General features: G+C 42.8%; 1 protein-coding gene across 8 annotated transcripts in view; it reads right to left on the bottom strand.

The window, feature by feature from the left end:
- The window catches only part of mast2 (microtubule associated serine/threonine kinase 2), a 293,284-nt gene that overhangs the window by 69,080 nt on the left and 204,780 nt on the right, over positions 1–19,424 (bottom strand). For all 8 annotated transcript variants that reach the window (XM_031785589.1, XM_031785590.1, XM_031785594.1 and 5 more), the window contains one exon: positions 10,023–10,114. In XM_031785589.1, the coding sequence (XP_031641449.1) occupies positions 10,023–10,114 (92 nt within the window). The remainder of the gene's footprint in view (positions 1–10,022; positions 10,115–19,424) is intronic.

Below are 19,424 nucleotides of genomic sequence, written 5' to 3'. Positions count from 1 at the left end.
TACCAGCCGACTGGCTGGCTAGCTACTGACTGGCTGGCTGACTAACTGACTGGCTGACTGACTAACCGACTGGCTGACTAACTAACCGACTGGCTGACTGACTAACCGACTGGCTGGCTAGCTACCTGACTGACTGGCTGGCTGACTAACTGACTGCCTGACTGACTAACTGGCTGACTAACTGGCTGGCTGACTAACTGACTGCCTGACTGACTAACTGGCTGACTGACTAACTGGTTGACTGGTTGAATCACTGACTGGCTGACTGGTTGAATCACTGACTGGCTGACTGGTTGAATCACTGACTGGCTGACTGGTTGACTAACTGACTGGCTGACTGGTTAACTAACTGACTGGCTGACTAACTGACTGGTTGACTAACTGGCAGGCTGACTAACTGGCTGACTAACTGACTGGTTGACTAACTGACTGGTTGACTAACTGGCTGACTGGTTGAATCACTGACTGGCTGACTAACTGACTGGCTGGCTGACTGACTGGTTGACTAACTGGCAGGCTGACTAACTGACTGGTTGACTAACTGGCTGACTGGTTGAATCACTGACTGGCTGACTAATTGACTGGTTGACTAATTGGCTGGTTGACTAACTGACTGGCTGACTAACTGACTGGCTGACTAACTGACTGGTTGACTAACTGACTGGTTGACTAACTGACTGACTGGTTGACTAACTGACTGACTGGTTGACTAACTGACTGGTTGACTAACTGACTGACTGGTTGACTAACTGACTGGTTGACTAACTGACTGGTTGACTAACTGGCAGACTAACTGACTGGTTGACTAACTGGCTGACTGGTTGAATCACTGACTGGCTGACTGGTTGACTAACTGACTGGCTGACTAACTGACTGGTTGACTAACTGACTGACTGGTTGACTCTTCACAGAGAGCTAGCTTCCAGTACATAGTGAACCTTCACAGAGAGCTAGCTTCCAGTACATAGTGAACCTTCACAGAGAGCTAGCTTCCAGTACATAGCGAACCTTCACAGAGAGCTAGATAGGGTGTCTGTGTCAATTCCTTTTCAATTTCTCTCTGTTATGTTTCATAGAGTTTGGGAGTTTCTTTGCTGTTGAAATGTGTGCGGGAGGTGAGGAAATCCGAGTCAGTAACCCCCGAATAGGGCTGCAAATCTTTGCCTATGAATACTCCCACTGCTTCTGTTATTTCTTTACATTTTTCTGAATTTGTCGCAAATTGTTGTTGGAAGGCAGCAGCGAGAGATTGTTGTGTTTTCATTAACGAGTGGACTCTCAATGCTCCAGCTCCACCACGTAAATGACACGTTACAAGTGTTTCCACTCGAGTAGCCGACAGTGGCAAAGCAATGCTTGGCAGGCTGTACTTTGTATGTTCACGGTCTTCTTAACCTCGTCATCATATTGAATGCTGAATCCAAAATGTTCCCACACAGCGGATTTAGTTTCCCCTCTCTTCATGGGGCCCCTTTAGGGAGGTTTCCTACTGAGATGTCATTCCAAATCATCCATTGGTTGTTTAAGGGGGAGGGGGTTGCGGTCACTGCGGTTGCCACATTTTGAGACATTGCTGTGGAGTAAAGTCTGTCAGCCCTCAGGAGCCCCTTAACGGCCACAAGCTGCACGTCTGGTGCTGTGGATCTGAATGTACAACGTGTGTGTACTCTTCAGCGCAATAAGCAGGTTTTGGAAATTCTAGGAAAATGACAGGCATATGGTAATTCTGCGGTTCACGTGTGAGTATTGAACTGTAGGGGGCGTACCGAACGGTTGGATAAACATACCGTGTATCGTTGCATCCCTAATCTGTATACGTCTCAGGAGCAGCACAAAACAACACTACTGCTCTCTCAAAGCTATCGCCCTTTTATGAAGCCTTCAGCTATTCAAGATGGCCTTTGGCAGCAATTCACTAATTTCAGTATATTACAAATGTATCGCATATGTAAAACCTTAAGACTAGTATTGGGAAGGTATAACTGGTTTTGGGGGAATTGGGGGACTCTCGTTGATCATTATCTTAATTGTGTTGTAGTTAGTTAGCTGTTAATGTTCCTCAAGGTTGGCACACAGCTGGTATGACAGAGGGGCAAGCCAGATGGGGCAGAGACTGAGACTGGTACAAGGTCTGTTGCCACGGTAACGATAGCCACAGCATCTTTCTGGGCAGAAACAGTCAACTGAAGGGCATAGAGAGAAAGAGAGAGATGGAGAGGGAGGGAAATACCACTGTGTTGATTATGGATGCTGCTCACGACCTGACAGTTCCCAGCAGCCACAAAACCATCAGTAGGAAGAGACGCTGAGAGCAGTCCGCCTCTCTCTTCCTCAAATCTGCTCTCTCCTCGTTTGTCTCAGTGTCTCGCTGTCCGTATATGTTCTCTCTGTTACTCTCTTTTCTGCATCCTTACACTCCATTGGCTTCACTCCCTATTGTTCCTGTGTGCTGGCGTTTCTCTCTACTCTCTTCCTCTCCTCTTCAGTGTCTATGTCCCTATATGCCCTCTCTGTCCCTATATGTCCTCTCTGTTCATATATATGCCCTCTCTGTCCCTATATGTCCTCTCTGTTCTTCCCCCCTCTCTCCTCAGTGTCTATGTCCCTATATGCCCTCTCTGTCCCTATATGTCCTCTCTGTTCTTCCCCCCTCCCTCCTCAGTGTATCTGTCCCTATATGTCCTCTCTGTTACTCTCAACCTCTCACTCTCTCCCCCCCTCCCTCCCTCTCTCTCCCACTTCCCTCTCTCTCTCTCTTCAGAACTCAGTTCATATGAGCCCTACCCAGGGTGAGATAAGTAGTGAATGCGATTAGAGTCTGGAGCCACTATGATGACAGAGGCTTTTACAAAGCATTATCTGGTTTCCTGGGACACAGCATCCCTTTTATGTGTGTGTATGCGTGTGTGGGTAAGAGCAGCATCGTTACACAAGAACATCTTGTCTCAGAGTGCTGTGATCAGAGAGCCTTTTGAGCCAAGAGACCACACTTCCAGCCTGAATGTGTGTGTGTGTGATTGACAGGCTATTCAGTTTCATTATTTCCTTTTGAGGAAATTAGATGGTTGTGATTTCATCTCAGTAAATGTCAGCTGGCTCAACTTGATCCACCAATAAGAAAGCAAGGTCGTAGCCCCCATGTTGACACAGTGTTGTGATTTCCTGTCTGTCTCGCTCTCTCTCCTTTCATCCTATCCCACCATTTTCTCTCCTCTATCTCTACCTCTCATGTTTTCTGTCTTTCGAAGAGGGGTTTGTGTGTGCACGCGTGCATGGGTGTGTGTGTAGCTTTGCAAGCTGTCAGAGCATTCACCTAAACCTGTCAGATTACATTAGGCTGCTGCATCAGGGCTGGAGACACAAAAAAACACACAAACGCACACACACACACACAGCTAGATAACACGGACTCCGACTACACAACCAGTGAACACTATGTACTGTATGTGTGCGAGTACTCTGTACGGTGTGAGTACTCTGTATGGATTATGGGTGCGAGTACTCTGTATGGTGTGAGTACTCTGTACGGATTATGGGTGCGAGTACTATGTACGGTGCGAGTACTCTGTTCGGTGCGAGTACTCTGTACGGTGCGAGTACTCTGTACGGTGCGAGTACTCTGTACGGTGGGAGGAATCTGTACGGTGCGAGTACTCTGTACGGTGTGAGTACTCTATGGATTATGGGTGCGAGTACTCTGTACGGTGCGAGTACTCTGTACAGTGCGAGTACTCTGTACAGTGCGAGTACTCTGTACAGTGCGAGTACTCTGTACAGTGCGAGTACTCTGTACAGTGCGAGTACTCTGTACAGTGCGAGTACTCTGTACAGTGCGAGTACTCTGTATGGATTATGGGTGCAAGTACACTGTACGGTGCGAGTACTCTGTATGGATTATGGGTGCGAGTACTCTGTATATGTTGCTTGCTTGAGTGGATCCATGCTGTGTTGGCACTTTGCCATGTCATGGAACTGTTGTCTTCAAATGCAGTGGTTCCGGCTCTCTGCGCGTGCGTGCGTGCGTGCACACAGACAGACAGACAGACAGACAGACAGACAGACAGACAGACAGACAGACAGACAGACAGACAGACAGACAGACAGACACTAATGTCACAGAACAGCAGAGCCTCCAGTCCCTGACTGTGCAGAGCTCTGTGTATATTCTCAGTTCTAATTGGGTCATATGTGATACTATATTTTCTGGAAAACCACGTGGAGTTTTCTGCTGCAAACCCCCCTGATAGAAACGGCATGCTGTGATGAACTGCAGTGGATGGGCTTGGAAGATATTAACTTAAGCTTAGAAAAGACTAGAGAAAGACTACACGTTTGATGAGGGTTTGTCAGATCCATTGTGTGTGTGAGTGAGTGAGTGTACTTGTTTTCCTACGTTATTGGGACCCCAATGCTCCAACAATACACCCAAATGGTCTGACAAGGCAGGAAAACGATACATTTTTTCATGTTCTGAATTTGTTCAAATGCTATTTTGAGCATAAAGTGGAACTGACTGCATTTTTTACTACTTTGCAGATATGAAACAAATAGAAAATTATAATATCAGTCAAAAATATCAAATTCCAAGTTTATGCTTCAAAACCAACTTTATAAGAGGTTTTAAAAATAGGTTCTATCACGTACAATAAGGCATTGTTGGCAGAATACGTGGATGCAGTTAAATGCACGATACATTTCTTGCAAAGGAATACATTTCTTCTTCCAATAGTCCAAAACATATTGCTATCAGGTTGTAAATCACAGCTGACCTGGTACATTGTTTGCTGCCTCCATTCAGGATGCACTGTTTCAGTTTCAATGACTCACTAGTTTGAACAAAAACTATAACTAAGGCTGGCAATGTCAATACAATAAAACTAGCAAGGGCAATGATCACAAGTCAGTCATAACGTGGCTAATTGGCTAGCGCACGTGTGTCAAACAAGGCCCGCGGATTGAATAGGACACACAAGCGAGTATAATGAGTCAAAAGTTGAGTTATCTCCTGTACTTATCTCCTGCACTCGCATCGGTGAATTCAACTTCAATTGCGCTGCTTTTGTGTGTCTTGTTTACATCGTGCAGGGGAGGGAAAGTGTACAGACACAGGTCACAGTCCTAGCTAGGCTACTAAAATGTTGCAGTCTGGCTTCCGGTTTTAAAGCATGTCAATTAATAACCAAAACCTGCAACAAAACACCATGTAAAAGAGATGTAGGCAGGCCTATTACAGCAACATGTTGAGTGGACCATACACGGCATTCAACCGCACTGGTGATCCATGCAGTGTAAAACAAAGATAGCAACATTTTTGTTATGTGGCGTTATTACATACTTTACAAATATTATTTTTTACTATTTTGTTTTAAAATGTCAAAATCCTATGTACGTAAGTGTACATTATAAAGGGGCATTTTTTTTAAATACAAAAAAAGTACAAAATAAAGTATGCCTGGCCCGTGAATTTGTTGTGTTATTTCTTTTTTTTCTCTTTTCTATTTTACCCCTTTTTTCTCCCAAAAATTCGAGCCTGTCTGTTCACTGCAACTCCCCAACCGGCTCAGGAGAGCCAAAGGCGGAGTCATGCCTCCTCCGAAACATGACACGCCAAACCGCGCTCCATAACACCAGCCCGCTTAACCTCACTAGGGTAGGGGGCACTATTTTCACCTCCGGATGAAAAGCGTGCCCAAAGTAAACTGCCTGTTACTCAGGCCCAGAAGCTAGAATATGCATATAATTGGTAGATTTGGATAGAAAACACTCTAGCGTTTCCAAAACTGTTAAAATAATGTATGTGAGTATAACAGAACTGATATGGCAGGTGAAAACCTGAGAAAAGTCCATCCAGGAAGTGGGATTTTTTTAACGTTTGTAGTTTTCCATTGACTGCCTTTGACTTAGGACTCAGATTGCACTTCCTATGGCTTCCACTAGATGTCAACAGTCTTTAGAAATTGTTTCAGGCTTGTATTCTGAATAATGAGAGACTAAGACCACTCTGAATGAGTGGACCCTGCAGTGTCTCAGTGCTGTTAACTGCATGTGACCGAGAGCGCGCCTTTCTTGTTTTTCTTTTATATTGACAAAGCTATTATTGATTATTATGACTAAAAAGAACCTGCGGATTGATTATAAACATCGTTTGACATGTTTCTACGAACTTTACTGATACTTTGGGGATTTTTCATCTGCCTGTTGTGACCGCCTTGGATCCATTGGATTACTGAACAAAAAGCACCAACAAAATGTTTTTGGGATATAAAGAGGGACTTTATCGAACAAAACAAACATTTATTGGGTAACTGGGAGTCTTGTGAGTGCAACCATATGAAGATCATCAAAGGTAAGTGATTAATTTTATCGCTATTTCTGACTTTTGTTACTCCTCTACCTGCCTGGTAACTGTTTGTAATGTTTTGCGCGCTGGGTGCTGTCCTCAGATAATCGCATGGTATGCTTTCGCCGTAAAGCCTTTTTGAAATCTGACACAACGGTTGGATTAACAAGAAGTTAATCTTTAAGCCGATGTATAACACTTGTATGTTTTTTGAATATATATTATGAGCATTTCTGTTTTTGAATTTGGCGCACTGCAATTTCACCGGATGTTGGCCAGGTGGGACGCTAGTGTCCCACACCCCCTAGAGAGGTTAACCCGGAAGCCAGCCGCACCAATGTGTTGGAGGAAACACCATTCAACTGGCGACCGGGGTCAGCCTGCAGGCACCCGGCCAGCCACAAGGAGTCGCAAGAGCACGATGAGCCAATTAAAGCCCAAACTCTCCCCTTAACCGGAAAGACGCTGGGCCAATTGTGCGCCGTCCTATGGGACTCCCAGCTACGGCCGGTTGTGACACAGCCCGGGAATGAACCCGGGTCTCGCCGCTCGGGAGAATCCTTGTTGTGTTTTTTCTATATGGCCCAAGCGCTGATTGTGTCTGACACCCCTGGGCTAGCGTGTCCATTTATGTAGCTTGCTATTTATTTAGCAAGCTAAAAACACATTGCCTAACATCAACAATCTCGCTAGCTAGCTGCTGGGAGGATGTCATGTCATCGGAGAAGTGGGTGAGTGACTGACTTTTTCCCACAGATAATTTTTCGTTGGCTATAGCTACAGATGCTACAGGTATTATTTGGTTAGCAAGCAAGAAACGTGAATCTCTTTGATAGCTAGCTATGCTAAACTTGAATGACTGTTATCAACAGTTAGCATATATCTTAGTTGGCAATCAAATGTATTTGACATCGATCAAATGGGCGGGCAGGCAAGTTCCCATTCAGTTGTTAAAACGTGAGTTGGGACAAGCATGTATTGGCAGCCCAGCTGCAGAAGGACGAGCAGGCTACATTTCCCCATCGTTTATCAGTGCAATTCTGACGGTCAACTAGCTGAAAAAGTTTTAGAGGGTTTTAGAGGGTTTATTTTAGAGGTTTCCTTCATTAGATTTCAGCTCATCTTGCTCTGGCTAACATTAGTTGTTGACCTTGTTGTTGTGCATAGCTGAGGGGGAGAGAGCCTACATTTTCATGGTTGTTTGATCAAAAGGATTGTGAAGTCCCCAAATGTAAAACTCCTGTGGTATTACAGTGCATTCGGAAAGTATTCAGATCTCTTGACTTTTCCCTCATTCTGTTAACTTACAGCCTTATTATAAAATGGAGAAAAAATATAAAAATCCTCAATCTACACAGTGATAATGACAAAGCGAAAACAGGTTTTTAGAATAAAAAAATTAAACCTTATTTACGTAAGTATTCAGAACCTTTGCTATGAGACTTGAAAGTGAGCTCAGGTGCATCCTGTTTCCTTTGGTCATCCTTGAGATGTTTCTACAACTTGATTGGAGTCCACTTGTGGTAAATTAAATTGATTGAAAAATACTTGGAACGGCACACACCTGTATATAAGGTCCCACAGTTGACAGTGCATGTCAGAGCAAAAACAAAGCCATGAGGTCGAAGGAATTGTTTCGAGGCACAGATCTGGGGAAGGGTACTAAAACATTTCTGCAGTATTGAAGGTCCCCAAGAACACAGTGACCTCCATCATTCTTAAATGTACGAAGTTTGGAACCAACAAGTCTCTTCCTAGAGCTGGCTGCCCGGCCAAACTGAGCAATCGGGGGAGAAGGGCCTTGGTCAGGGAGGTGACCAAGAATCCGATGGTCACTCTGACAGAGCTCCAGAATTCCTCTGTGGAGAGGGGAGAACCTTCCAGAAGGACATAAATCTCTGCAGCACTCCACCAATCAGGCCTTTATGGTAGAGTGGCCAGACGGAAGCCAATCCTCAGTAAAAGGCACATGACAGCCCGCTTGGAGTTTGCCAAAAGGCACCTAAATGACTCAGACCATGAGAAACAAGATTCTCTGGCTTGATTGAACTCTTTGGCCTGAATGCCAAGCATCACGTCTGGAGGAGACCTGGCACCATCCCTACGGTGAAGCAAGACCTGTTTTTGCTTTGTTATTATGGGGAATTATGTGTAAATTGATGAGGGAAAAACACAATTGAATTGATTTTAGAATAAGGCCGTAACGTAACAAAATGTGTAAAAAGTCAAGGGGTCTGAATACTTTCTGAATGCACTTTATATATTTGCAGAAATCCATTCAGGTGTATTTTGTGGCTTTCGGTAAATATGTGTTCTAATGATCTAAAGATACGCTGTTGCTACTGTCTATAAACACACAGTCCAGTTCAAAGTGAATGATGGCAGGCTATTTCACTAACGCCCATGTGGCATATTGCTATTTGCATGTTGGTTTACTGTAGCTCTGTTTGGCTATGGCATACCGGTCTATGTAAACTCCGTTCCTGGACAGATTATTTGATTTGGTTTTATTTACTGCAGTGTCTATTACGTGTCCAAACACAGCCTCTTTCATACACTGAATTTTCACAAAAGCCTTCCCAAACGTTCTATGAATTTATGAAAATGACCATAATGTAAGCTCTCGCTTATCAGAACATTATTCCTGGGAGTGTATATGAACAGATGTTAATCAAATGTCATGTTGATAAAATGCTGTCAGTTCCACATAAAGGGTCAGGTTTACGGTTTTGCGGTTAAGGTTAGTGTTATTGGGGTTAGGGTTAGTATTTTGGGGGTTACGGTTAGGGTTAGGGTTTTTGGGGTTATGGTTAAGTTTTTGGGGGGGTTTAGGTTAGGGTTAAGGAAAATAGGATTCTTAATGGTCAAACATTTTTACTCAAACATTTCACTAAAATAAAGCTGAGTGTGTTGGTGAGTGAGTGAGTGTGTGTGTGTGTGTTTGTGTGTGTGTGTAGGTGTGTGTGTTGGTGAGTAAGTGTGTGTGTGTGTGTGTTGGTGAGTGAGTGAGTGTGTTGGTGAGTGTGTGTGTTGGTGTGTGTTGGTGAGTGCGTGTGTTGGTGTGTGTGTTGGTGAGTGTGTGTGTATGTGTGTGTGTGTGTGTGTTGGTGAGTGAGTGAGTGAGTGAGTGTGTGTTGGTGAGTGAGTGTGTGTGTGTGTGTGTGTGTGTGAGAGAGTGTGTGAGGGAGTGAGTGTGTGTGTGTGTGAGAGAGTGTGTGAGGGAGTGAGTGTGTGTGTTGGTGAGTAAGTGTGTGTGTGTGTGTGTTGGTGAGTGAGTGAGTGTGTTGGTGAGTGTGTGTGTTGGTGTGTGTTGGTGAGTGCGTGTGTTGGTGTGTGTGTTGGTGAGTGTGTGTGTGTGTGTGTGTGTGTGTGTGTGTGTGTGTGTGTGTGTGTGTGTGTGTGTGTGTGTGTGTGTGTGTGTGTGTGTGTGTGTGTGTTGGTGAGTGAGTGAGTGAGTGAGTGAGTGAGTGAGTGAGTGAGTGAGTGAGTGTGTGTTGGTGAGTGAGTGTGTGTGTGTGTGAGAGAGTGTGTGAGGGAGTGAGTGTGTGTGAGAGAGTGTGTGAGGGAGTGAGTGTGTGTGTGTGTTGGTGAGTGAGTGTGTGTGTCTTGGTGAGTATGTGTGTGTTGGTGAGTGAGTGAGTGTGTGTGTGTTGGTGAGTGAGTGTGTATGTGTGTGTCTTACCTGGGTGTCCATGTAGTGGTGAGTGTGGTCTGGGTAGTGTAGGAGAGGTACTGGACGTCACAATCAGGCTCTTCCTGTTACTGGTCCGACAGCTAGGAAGAGAAGAGACACACACACTTAAAAACGACAACAACAGCACACACACACACACCAATAGGGAGTTTGCTCTGAACTGGGCGCAGATTTCCAATACATTTGGAGCCAGTTGAACAACACTATCATTCTCATAATGTGTTCTTCTATCTGCATACCATTTCCTCAGTGACATTCCCTCTTTCAGTGTCCACAGAACAAGTAATACATGGCTTCCTTAATACTCATCACTTCAAACAAGTTAAAGGTTAAGGTAGACCAAGTTAATCAGGTTAGAGGTTACAGTAGACCAAGTTAATCAGGTTAGAGGTTACAGTAGACCAAGTTAATCAGGTTAGAGGTTACAGTAGAACAAGTTAATCGGGTTAGAGGTTACAGTAGACCAAGTTAATCGGGTTAGAGGTTACAGTAGACCAAGTTAATCGGGTTAGAGGTTACAGTAGACCAAGTTAATCAGGTTAGAGGTTACAGTAGACCAAGTTAATCAGGTTAGAGGTTACAGTAGAACAAGTTAATCAGGTTAGAGGTTACAGTAGACCAAGTTAATCAGGTTAGAGGTTACAGTAGACCAGGTTAATCGTGTTAGAGGTTACAGTAGACCAAGTTAATCAGGTTAGAGGTTACAGTAGAACAAGTTAATCAGGTTAGAGGTTACAGTAGAACAAGTTAATCAGGTTAGAGGTTACAGTAGAACAAGTTAATCGGGTTAGAGGTTACAGTAGACCAAGTTAATCAGGTTAGAGGTTACAGTAGAACAAGTTAATCAGGTTAGAGGTTACAGTAGACCAAGTTAATCAGGTTAGAGGTTACAGTAGACCACGTTAATCAGGTTAGAGGTTACAGTGTTAGAGGTTACAGTAGACCAAGTTAATCAGGTTAGAGGTTACAGTAGACCAAGTTAATCAGGTTAGAGGTTACAGTGTTAGAGGTTACAGTAGACCAAGTTAATCAGGTTAGAGGTTACAGTAGACCAAGTTAATCAGGTTAGAGGTTACAGTGTTAGAGGTTACAGTAGACCAAGTTAATCAGGTTAGAGGTTACAGTAGACCAAGTTAATCAGGTTAGAGGTTACAGTAGACCAAGTTAAAGGAACAGCGTAGCAGCTCCACACACACCCATTCATGAAAGCATCCCAGCTGACCCCAGAGTGTCTTTCTCTCTCTAGACCCCACTCAGCACAGCTGTATAGTACTCACTGCCCACTGCTCAGACTGGCACACTACATTGGGGTGACCTACCAAGGAGGGTAAGTGAGAGAGAGAAATGGAGAAGGAATGGTGTGTGTCCGTCCGTCCATGGGGACGGTGTGTGAGTGTGTGTTAGGCTTGGGCGGTATACCGGGATATTGTCAATACAGTCAAAAAAAGAAAAATGTATGAAAACTGGATACTGCCCAACCCTAGTATGTGGTAGGTACGCCTGGACGGTGGGTGAGTTTGTGAGCAGACATTTACACATCGTGCTGCTCACTGATGCGAGAAATGTTACTGTGCCCTTCAAAGTCCATCCAGAGGAAACAACATAGAAACACAGTGACTAGAACAGCAGAATCATGGAGAGCTCAGGCCAGGAGAGGTCTGATTATAGATCTGTGCTTCTAGTTATTAATCAAGGTGGAACACCTCACTGTTGTGTTGTGGTTTCATGAGTGTCTATAATAAGCCAGTAAGATAATTGCAGTACGACGCCTAACATAAAAACAGCTGCAGAGCTCAGTGAAGTATCTTTGCAACAATAGCTGCTAGCCTGGTGCTGCTGCAATGATGACACGAAACAGGTACACAAATACACAGCAAACTAACACTGCCATCAGTCAGCTCTACATAATATATGTCTCTCACAGCAGGTGGTCTACAGCAGAGAGTCTGCAGAGGAGAGGAGAAAAGAGGAAGATGGAGAAGAGAAGAGATGGGCAGAAGATGGAGGAGAGTAGTGGTAAAACCCAGCCATCAATACAGAAATCTAGCAGCATATAGCTGACACTCTGTCAACTGAGGTAGAGATGGAGAGATGGAGAAAGGTAGGGATGGAGAGAGGGTATAGTAGGACAGAGATGGAGAGAGGGTATAGTAGGGTGGAGAGAGGGTATAGTAGGGTGGAGAGATGGAGAGAGGGTATAGTAGGATGGAGAGACAGAGAGGTACAGTTTAAGAAGAGAAGGAGAAGTGAAAGAGTGTGAAGGGAGGACAGAGAAATGAGAGGGACTAGAGAAACACTCACTCCACCACTCTTCATTACTGTATTTAACAACATCCTGTTTAGAGAGAGAAAAGCAAGACTAAATCAAATCAACAACAACTAGCCTCAGTAAGGCCTTGGTACATTGACAGGGTAATGGTTAGATGGGTACATTGACAGGGTAATGGATAGATGGCAGATTTGTGGAGGCAGGCAGGCAGGAGTGTGAAATTAACGTTGTTCTGTAATTACAGTCATCCAGATAGGAGCTACTTCTCTTCTCACCATGTGTAAGGGTGTTTCTACATGTAGTCCTCTTTAAAGTGAACTGGGGTAAAAGAAAAGAGAAGCAAAAGAGCTCCGTTGTCGTTGTCTTCACGCTGCTCTTGCCTTGGAATAAGGACTCAACTCTTTTGCCAGTTCACTTCACCTAATTTTGTGGTCTGGGTGCAGAATGTGTTATCGGACAGGTAGATATACCTACTTACATTTTGGAAGCTAATAAACTCAGCAAAAAAAAGAAACATCCTCTGACTGTCAACTGCGTTTACGTGTAAATATTTGTATGAACATAAGATGCAACAACTGAGACATAAACTGAACAAGTTCCACAGACATGTGACTAACATAAATGTAATAATTTATCCCTGAACAAAGGGGGGGTCAAAATAAAAAATAGCAGTCAGTATGATGCAGATGAGCAGGGACCCTGGGCATCTTTCTTTTTGTGTTTTTCAGAGTCAGTAGAAAGCCCTCTTTAGTGTCCTAAGTTTTCATAACTGTGACCTTAATTGCGACCCTGGGCATCTTTCTTTTTGTGTTTTTCAGAGTCAGTAGAAAGCCCTCTTTAGTGTCCTAAGTTTTCATAACTGTGACCTTAATTGCGTACCGTCTGTAAGCTGTTAGTGTCTTAACGACGTTCCACAGGTGCATGTTCATTAATGGTTTATGGCTCATTGAACAAGCATGAGAAACAGTGTTTAAACCCTTTACAATGAAGATCTGTGAAGATGTTTGGATTTTTATGAATTCTTTTGAAAGACAGGGTCGTGAAAAAAGGGACGTTTCTTTTTTTGATGAGTTTAGATTGATTTCATAAAATTATGAGACATACGATGAGACATCATACATGTAATCAGAAGCTCCTATTACCATGAAAATTGCTAAAAGAAAAAATAGCAATAGAATAACCAATCACTTTAATAATGTTTACATACTGCTTTACTCATTTCATATGTATATACTGTATTCTATTCTACTGGATTATAGTCTATGCCACTCCGACATTACTCGTCCTAATATTTATATATTTCTCAATTCCATTATTTTAATATTAGATGTGTGTTTATGGTTTTGAATTGTTAGATACTACTGCACTGTTGGAACTAGGAACACAAGCATTTTGTTACACCCGCTATAACATCTGCTAAATATGTGTATGTGACCAATAAAAATGTGATTTGATTTGAGAATAAATAATTCTGTACTTGAAAATTGAACACCCAATGTAAGCTACTGCCCCTTTAAAAGCTAGAATAGATGTTGTGATTCTCACCAAATAGGTTGTCTTCTCACACTATTCAAACCCCACGATCAATAAACAGCTGATGAAGCTCTATTAGCCTACCTTCGGCATGTTTACACTGCACAACAAATTAAACGAAAGGCACCGAGTTCACAAAAAAATTCTCAAAGGGACCAAGTGTGAAAACACCATAATATCATGACATACTGGTTCACTTCTCTCAGTCCGAACCAGTTATATTAAGGTTTTCTGAGGGTTTAAAAGCTCATGTCTCAGCTCAAACCAATAACTTCACTAACATGCACACACCCGGGCCAGCTCCCAGAGGTTAGAAGTATGTTTGTTTTCTGAGGGTTTAAAAGCTCATGTCTCAGCTCAAACCAATAACTTCACTAACATGCACACACCCGGGCCAGCTCCCAGAGGTTAGAGGTATGTTTGATCAGGTGGTGATGTAGAATTCACGAGGCAGTAACTAAGTGTTACTGATGAAGAGCAGAATAGCTGAATTACCTGCCAGCTCTGTGGTGGGAACATCCAGCTACTGCTAATACAACTACAAAACCTACAGTGGCTTCAGAAAGGATTCAAACCTCTTGAATTTTCCCACATTTTGTTGTTTAACATCCTGAATATAAAATTGATTCAATTTAGATTTTGTGTCACTGGCCTAGACACAATACCCCATCATTTCTTGAAGAACATTTTCAAAATGAATACAAAATGTAAAATGTCTTTGGTCAAAACGCATTCCCTTTGTTATAGCAAGACTAAATAAGTTCAGGAGTCAACATGTGTTTAAGAAATGACATAATAAGTTGCATGGGTTCATTATGTGTTCAATAATAGTGGTTAACATGATTTCTAAATGATTACCCCATCTCTGTACCCCCCACACACACAGTTATCTGTAAGGTCCCTCAATCGAGTAGTACATTTCAAGCAGAGATTCAACCACAAAGACCAAGGACGTTTCTCAATGCCTCGCAAAGAAGGGCACTGATTGGTAGATGTGTAAAAATAAAAGCAGACGCTGAATATTTCTTCCTGCCTGGTGAAGTTATTCATTAGGCTTTGAATCCCACTTCTGACACATGTTTTGGGCCGGCAGGTGGCCTAGTGGTTAGAGCATTGGGCCAGTAACTGAAAGGTTGCTGGATCGAATTCCTGAGCTGACAAGGTATAACATCTGTCGTTCTGCCCCTGAGGAAGGCAGTTAACCCACTGTTCCCCGGTAGGCCGTCATTGTAAATAAGAATTTGCTCTTAACTGACTTACCTAGTTAAATAAATGTTAAATAAAAACAAAAAATGTGAATTAATACACACAGTCACTACAAAGATACAGGTGTCCTTCCTAACTCAGTTGCCAGAGAGGAAGAAACCTACTCAGGAATTTCACCATGAAGCCAATGGTGATTTTTAAACAGTTATAAAGTTTAATAGTTGTGATATGACAAAACTGAGGATAGATCAACAACATTGACCTAAATGACAGAGAGAAAAGAAGGAAGCCTGTAAAGAATAAAAAAAGATTCAAAACATGTATTCTGTTTGCTACAATACTGCAAAAAAATTGGCAAAGAAATGAAATTTGTCATGAATACAAAGCGTAACAAATTGGCAAATCCAACACAAAACATCACTGATTACCACTCTTCATATTTTCAATCATGGTGGTGGCTGCATCATGTTATGTATATGCTTGTCATCGGCAAGGACTAGGGAGTTGTTTTAGGATAAAAATAAATGGAAAACAGCTAAGCGAAGGCAAAATTCGAGAGGAAAACATGCTTCGGTCTTCTTTCAAACAGACACTGGGGGATGAATTCAGCAAGACAATAACCTAAAATACAAGGCAGAATCTACACTTTAATACTTACCAAGACGGCATCGAATGTGGCCTAGTTACAGGTTTGACTTACAGTTGAAGTCGGAAGTTTACCTACACCTTAGCCAAATACATTTAAACTCAGTTTTTCACAATTCCTGACATTTAATCCTAGTAAATATTCCCTGTATTAGGTCAGTTAGGATCACCACTTTATTTTAAGAATGTGAAATGTCAGAATAATAGTTGAGAGAATGATTGATTTCAGCTTTTATTTCTTTCATCACATTCCCAGTGGGTCAGAAGTTTACATACACTCAATTAGTATTTGGTAGCATTGCCTTTAAATTGTTTAACTTGGGTCAAACGTTTCAGGTAGCCTTCCACAAGCTTCCCACAATAAGTTGGGTGAATTTTGTCCCATTCCTCCTGACAGAGCTGGTGTAAATGAGTCAGGTTTGTAGGCCTCCTTGCTCGCACACGCTTTTTCCATTTTGCCCACACATTTTCTATAGGATTGAGGTCAGGGCTTTGTGATGGCCACTCCAATATCTTGACTTCGTTGTCCTTAAGCCATTTTGCCAAAACTTTGTAAGTATACTTGGGGTCATTGTCCATTTGGAAGACTCATTTGCGACCAAGCATCAACTTCCTAACTGATGTCTTGAGATGTTGCTTCAATATATCCACATCATTTTCCTCCCTGTGAAGTGCACCAGTCCCTCCTGCAGCAAAGCACCCCCACAACATGATGCTGCCACCACTGTGCTTCATGGTTGGGTTGGGATGGTGTTCTTCGGCTTGCAAGCCTCCCCTTTGTCCTCCAAACATAACGATGGTCATTATGGACAAACAGTTCTATTTTTGTTTCATCAGACCACAGGACATTTCTCCAAAAAGTATGACAGAACGAGTCTCCTTCCTGAGCGGTATGACCCATGGTGTTTATACTTGCGGACTATTGTTTGTACACATGAACGTGGTACCTTCAGGTGTTCGGAAATTGCGCCCAATGATGAACCCGACTTGTGGAGGTCTATAATTTAAAAAATGTAGGTCCTGGCTGATTTCTTTTGATTTTACCATGATGTCAAGCAAAGAGGCACTGAGTTTGAAGGTAGGCCTTGAAATACATCCACAGGTACACCTCGAATTGACTCAAATGATGTCAATTAGCTTATCAGAAGCTTCTAAAGCCATGACATCATTTTCTGGAATTTTCCAAGCTGTTTAAAGGCACAGTCAACTTAGTGTATGTAAACTTCTGACCCACTGGAATTGTGATACAGTGAATTATAAGTGAAATAATCTGTCTGTAAACAATTGTTGGAAACATTACTTGTCTCATGTACAAAGTAGATGTCCTAACCGACTTGCCAAAACTATAGTTTGTTCACAAGAAATTTGTGGAGTGGTTGAAAAACGAGTTTTAATGACTCCAACCAGTGTCTGTAAACTTCTGACTTCAACTGTATATTGGCTTGAAAATCTATGGCAAGACTTGAAAACGGCTTTCTTGCAATGATCAACAACCAACTTCACAGAGCTTGACAAATTTTAAAAAGAATCATGGACAAATATTGTACAATCCAGGTGTGCAAAGCTCTGGGAGACTTAAAAGACTCCCAGCTGTAATCACTGCCAAAGGTGATTCTATCATGTATTGACTCAGAGGGGTGAAAACTTATCTAATGAAGATATATTACTGTGTTATGTAGATATTTAATAAAGGTTAGACTTAAACAGAGTATTTTCTATAGACCTTTGAACTAAAATTACTATTTTGATCCCACTTTATAACACAACAAAATGTGGAAAAAGTCAAGGGGTGTGAATACTTTCTGAAGACAATGTAGCTACAGTATTTCTCTCTCTAACAAGGTGTTTGGTACTTCTCTCTCTAACAAGGTGTTTGGTACCTCTCTCTCTAACAAGGTGTTTGGTACTTCTCTCTCTAACAAGGTGTTTGGTACCTCTCTCTCTAACAAGGTGTTTGGTACCTCTCTCTCTAACAAGGTGTTTGGTACCTCTCTCTCTAACAAGGTGTTTGGTACCTCTCTCTAACAAGGTGTTTGGTACCTCTCTCTGTAACAAGGTGTTTGGTACCTCTCTCTCTAACAAGGTGTTTGGTACCTCTCTCTCTAACAAGGTGTTTGGTACCTCTCTCTCTAACAAGGTGTTTGGTACCTCTCTCTAACAAGGTGTTTGGTACCTCTCTCTCTAACAAGGTGTTTGGTACCTCTCTCTCTAACAAGGTGTTTGGTACTTCTCTCTCTAACAAGGTGTTTGGGTACTTCTCTCTCTAACAAGGTGTTTGGTACTTCTCTCTCTAACAAGGTGTTTGGTACCTCTCTCTCTAACAAGGTGTTTGGTACCTCTCTCTCTAACAAGGTGTTTGGTACCTCTCTCTCTAACAAGGTGTTTGGTACCTCTCTAACAAGGTGTTTGGTACCTCTCTCTCTAACAAGGTGTTTGGTACTTCTCTCTCTAACAAGGTGTTTGGTACCTCTCTCTCTAACAAGGTGTTTGGTACCTCTCTCTCTAACAAGGTGTTTGGTAACCTCTCTCTAACAAGGTGTTTGGTACCTCTCTCTCTAACAAGGTGTTTGGTACCTCTCTCTAACAAGGTGTTTGGTACCTCTCTCTAACAAGGTGTTTGGTACTTCTCTCTCTAACAAGGTGTTTGGTACCTCTCTCTCTAACAAGGTGTTTGGTACCTCTCCAACAAGGTGTTTGGTACCTCTCTCTAACAAGGTGTTTGGTACCCTCCTCTCTAACAAGGTGTTTGGTACCTCTCTAACAAGGTGTTTGGTACCTCTCTCTAACAAGGTGTTTGGTACTTCTCTCTCTAACAAGGTGTTTGGTACCTCTCTCTCTAACAAGGTGTTTGGTACCTCTCCAACAAGGTGTTTGGTACCTCTCTCTAACAAGGTGTTTGGTACCTCTCTCTCTAACAAGGTGTTTGGTACCTCTCTAACAAGGTGTTTGGTACCTCTCTCTAACAAGGTGTTTGGTACCTCTCTCTCTAACAAGGTGTTTGGTACCTCTCTCTAACAAGGTGTTTGGTACCTCTCTCTAACAAGGTGTTTGGTACTTCTCTCTCTAACAAGGTGTTTGGTACTTCTCTCTCTAACAAGGTGTTTGGTACTTCTCTCTCTAACAAGGTGTTTGGTACCTCTCTCTCTAACAAGGTGTTTGGTACCTCTCTCTCTAACAAGGTGTTTGGTACCTCTCTAACAAGGTGTTTGGTACCTCTCTCTCTAACAAGGTGTTTGGTACCTCTCTCTCTAACAAGGTGTTTGGTACCCTCTCTAACAAGGTGTTTGGTACCTCTCTCTCTAACCAAGTGTTTGGTACCTCTCTCTAAGCAGGTGTTTGGTACCTCTCTCTAACCAGGTGTTTGGTACCTCTCTCTCTAACCAGGTGTTTGGTACCTCTCTAACAAGGTGTTTGGTACCTCTCTCTCTAACCAAGTGTTTGGTACCTCTCTCTCTAACCAAGTGTTTGGTACCTCTCTCTAACAAGGTGTTTGGTACCTCTCTCTCTAACCAAGTGTTAGGTACCTCTCTCTCTAACCAGGTGTTTGGTACCTCTCTCTAACAAGGTGTTTGGCACCTCTCTCTCTAAGCAGGTGTTTGGTACCTCTCGCTAGCCAAGTGTTTGGTACCTCTCTCCAAGCAGGTGTTTGGTACCTCTCTCTCTAACAAGGTGTTTGGTACCTCTCTCTCTAACAAGGTGTTTGGTACCTCTCTCTCTAACAAGGTGTTTGGTACCTC

The sequence above is a fragment of the Oncorhynchus kisutch genome, linkage group LG13 (genome assembly GCF_002021735.2).
Source record: "Oncorhynchus kisutch isolate 150728-3 linkage group LG13, Okis_V2, whole genome shotgun sequence".
Lineage (NCBI taxonomy): Eukaryota > Metazoa > Chordata > Actinopteri > Salmoniformes > Salmonidae > Oncorhynchus > Oncorhynchus kisutch.
This window is presented reverse-complemented; position numbering and strand designations above follow the sequence as displayed.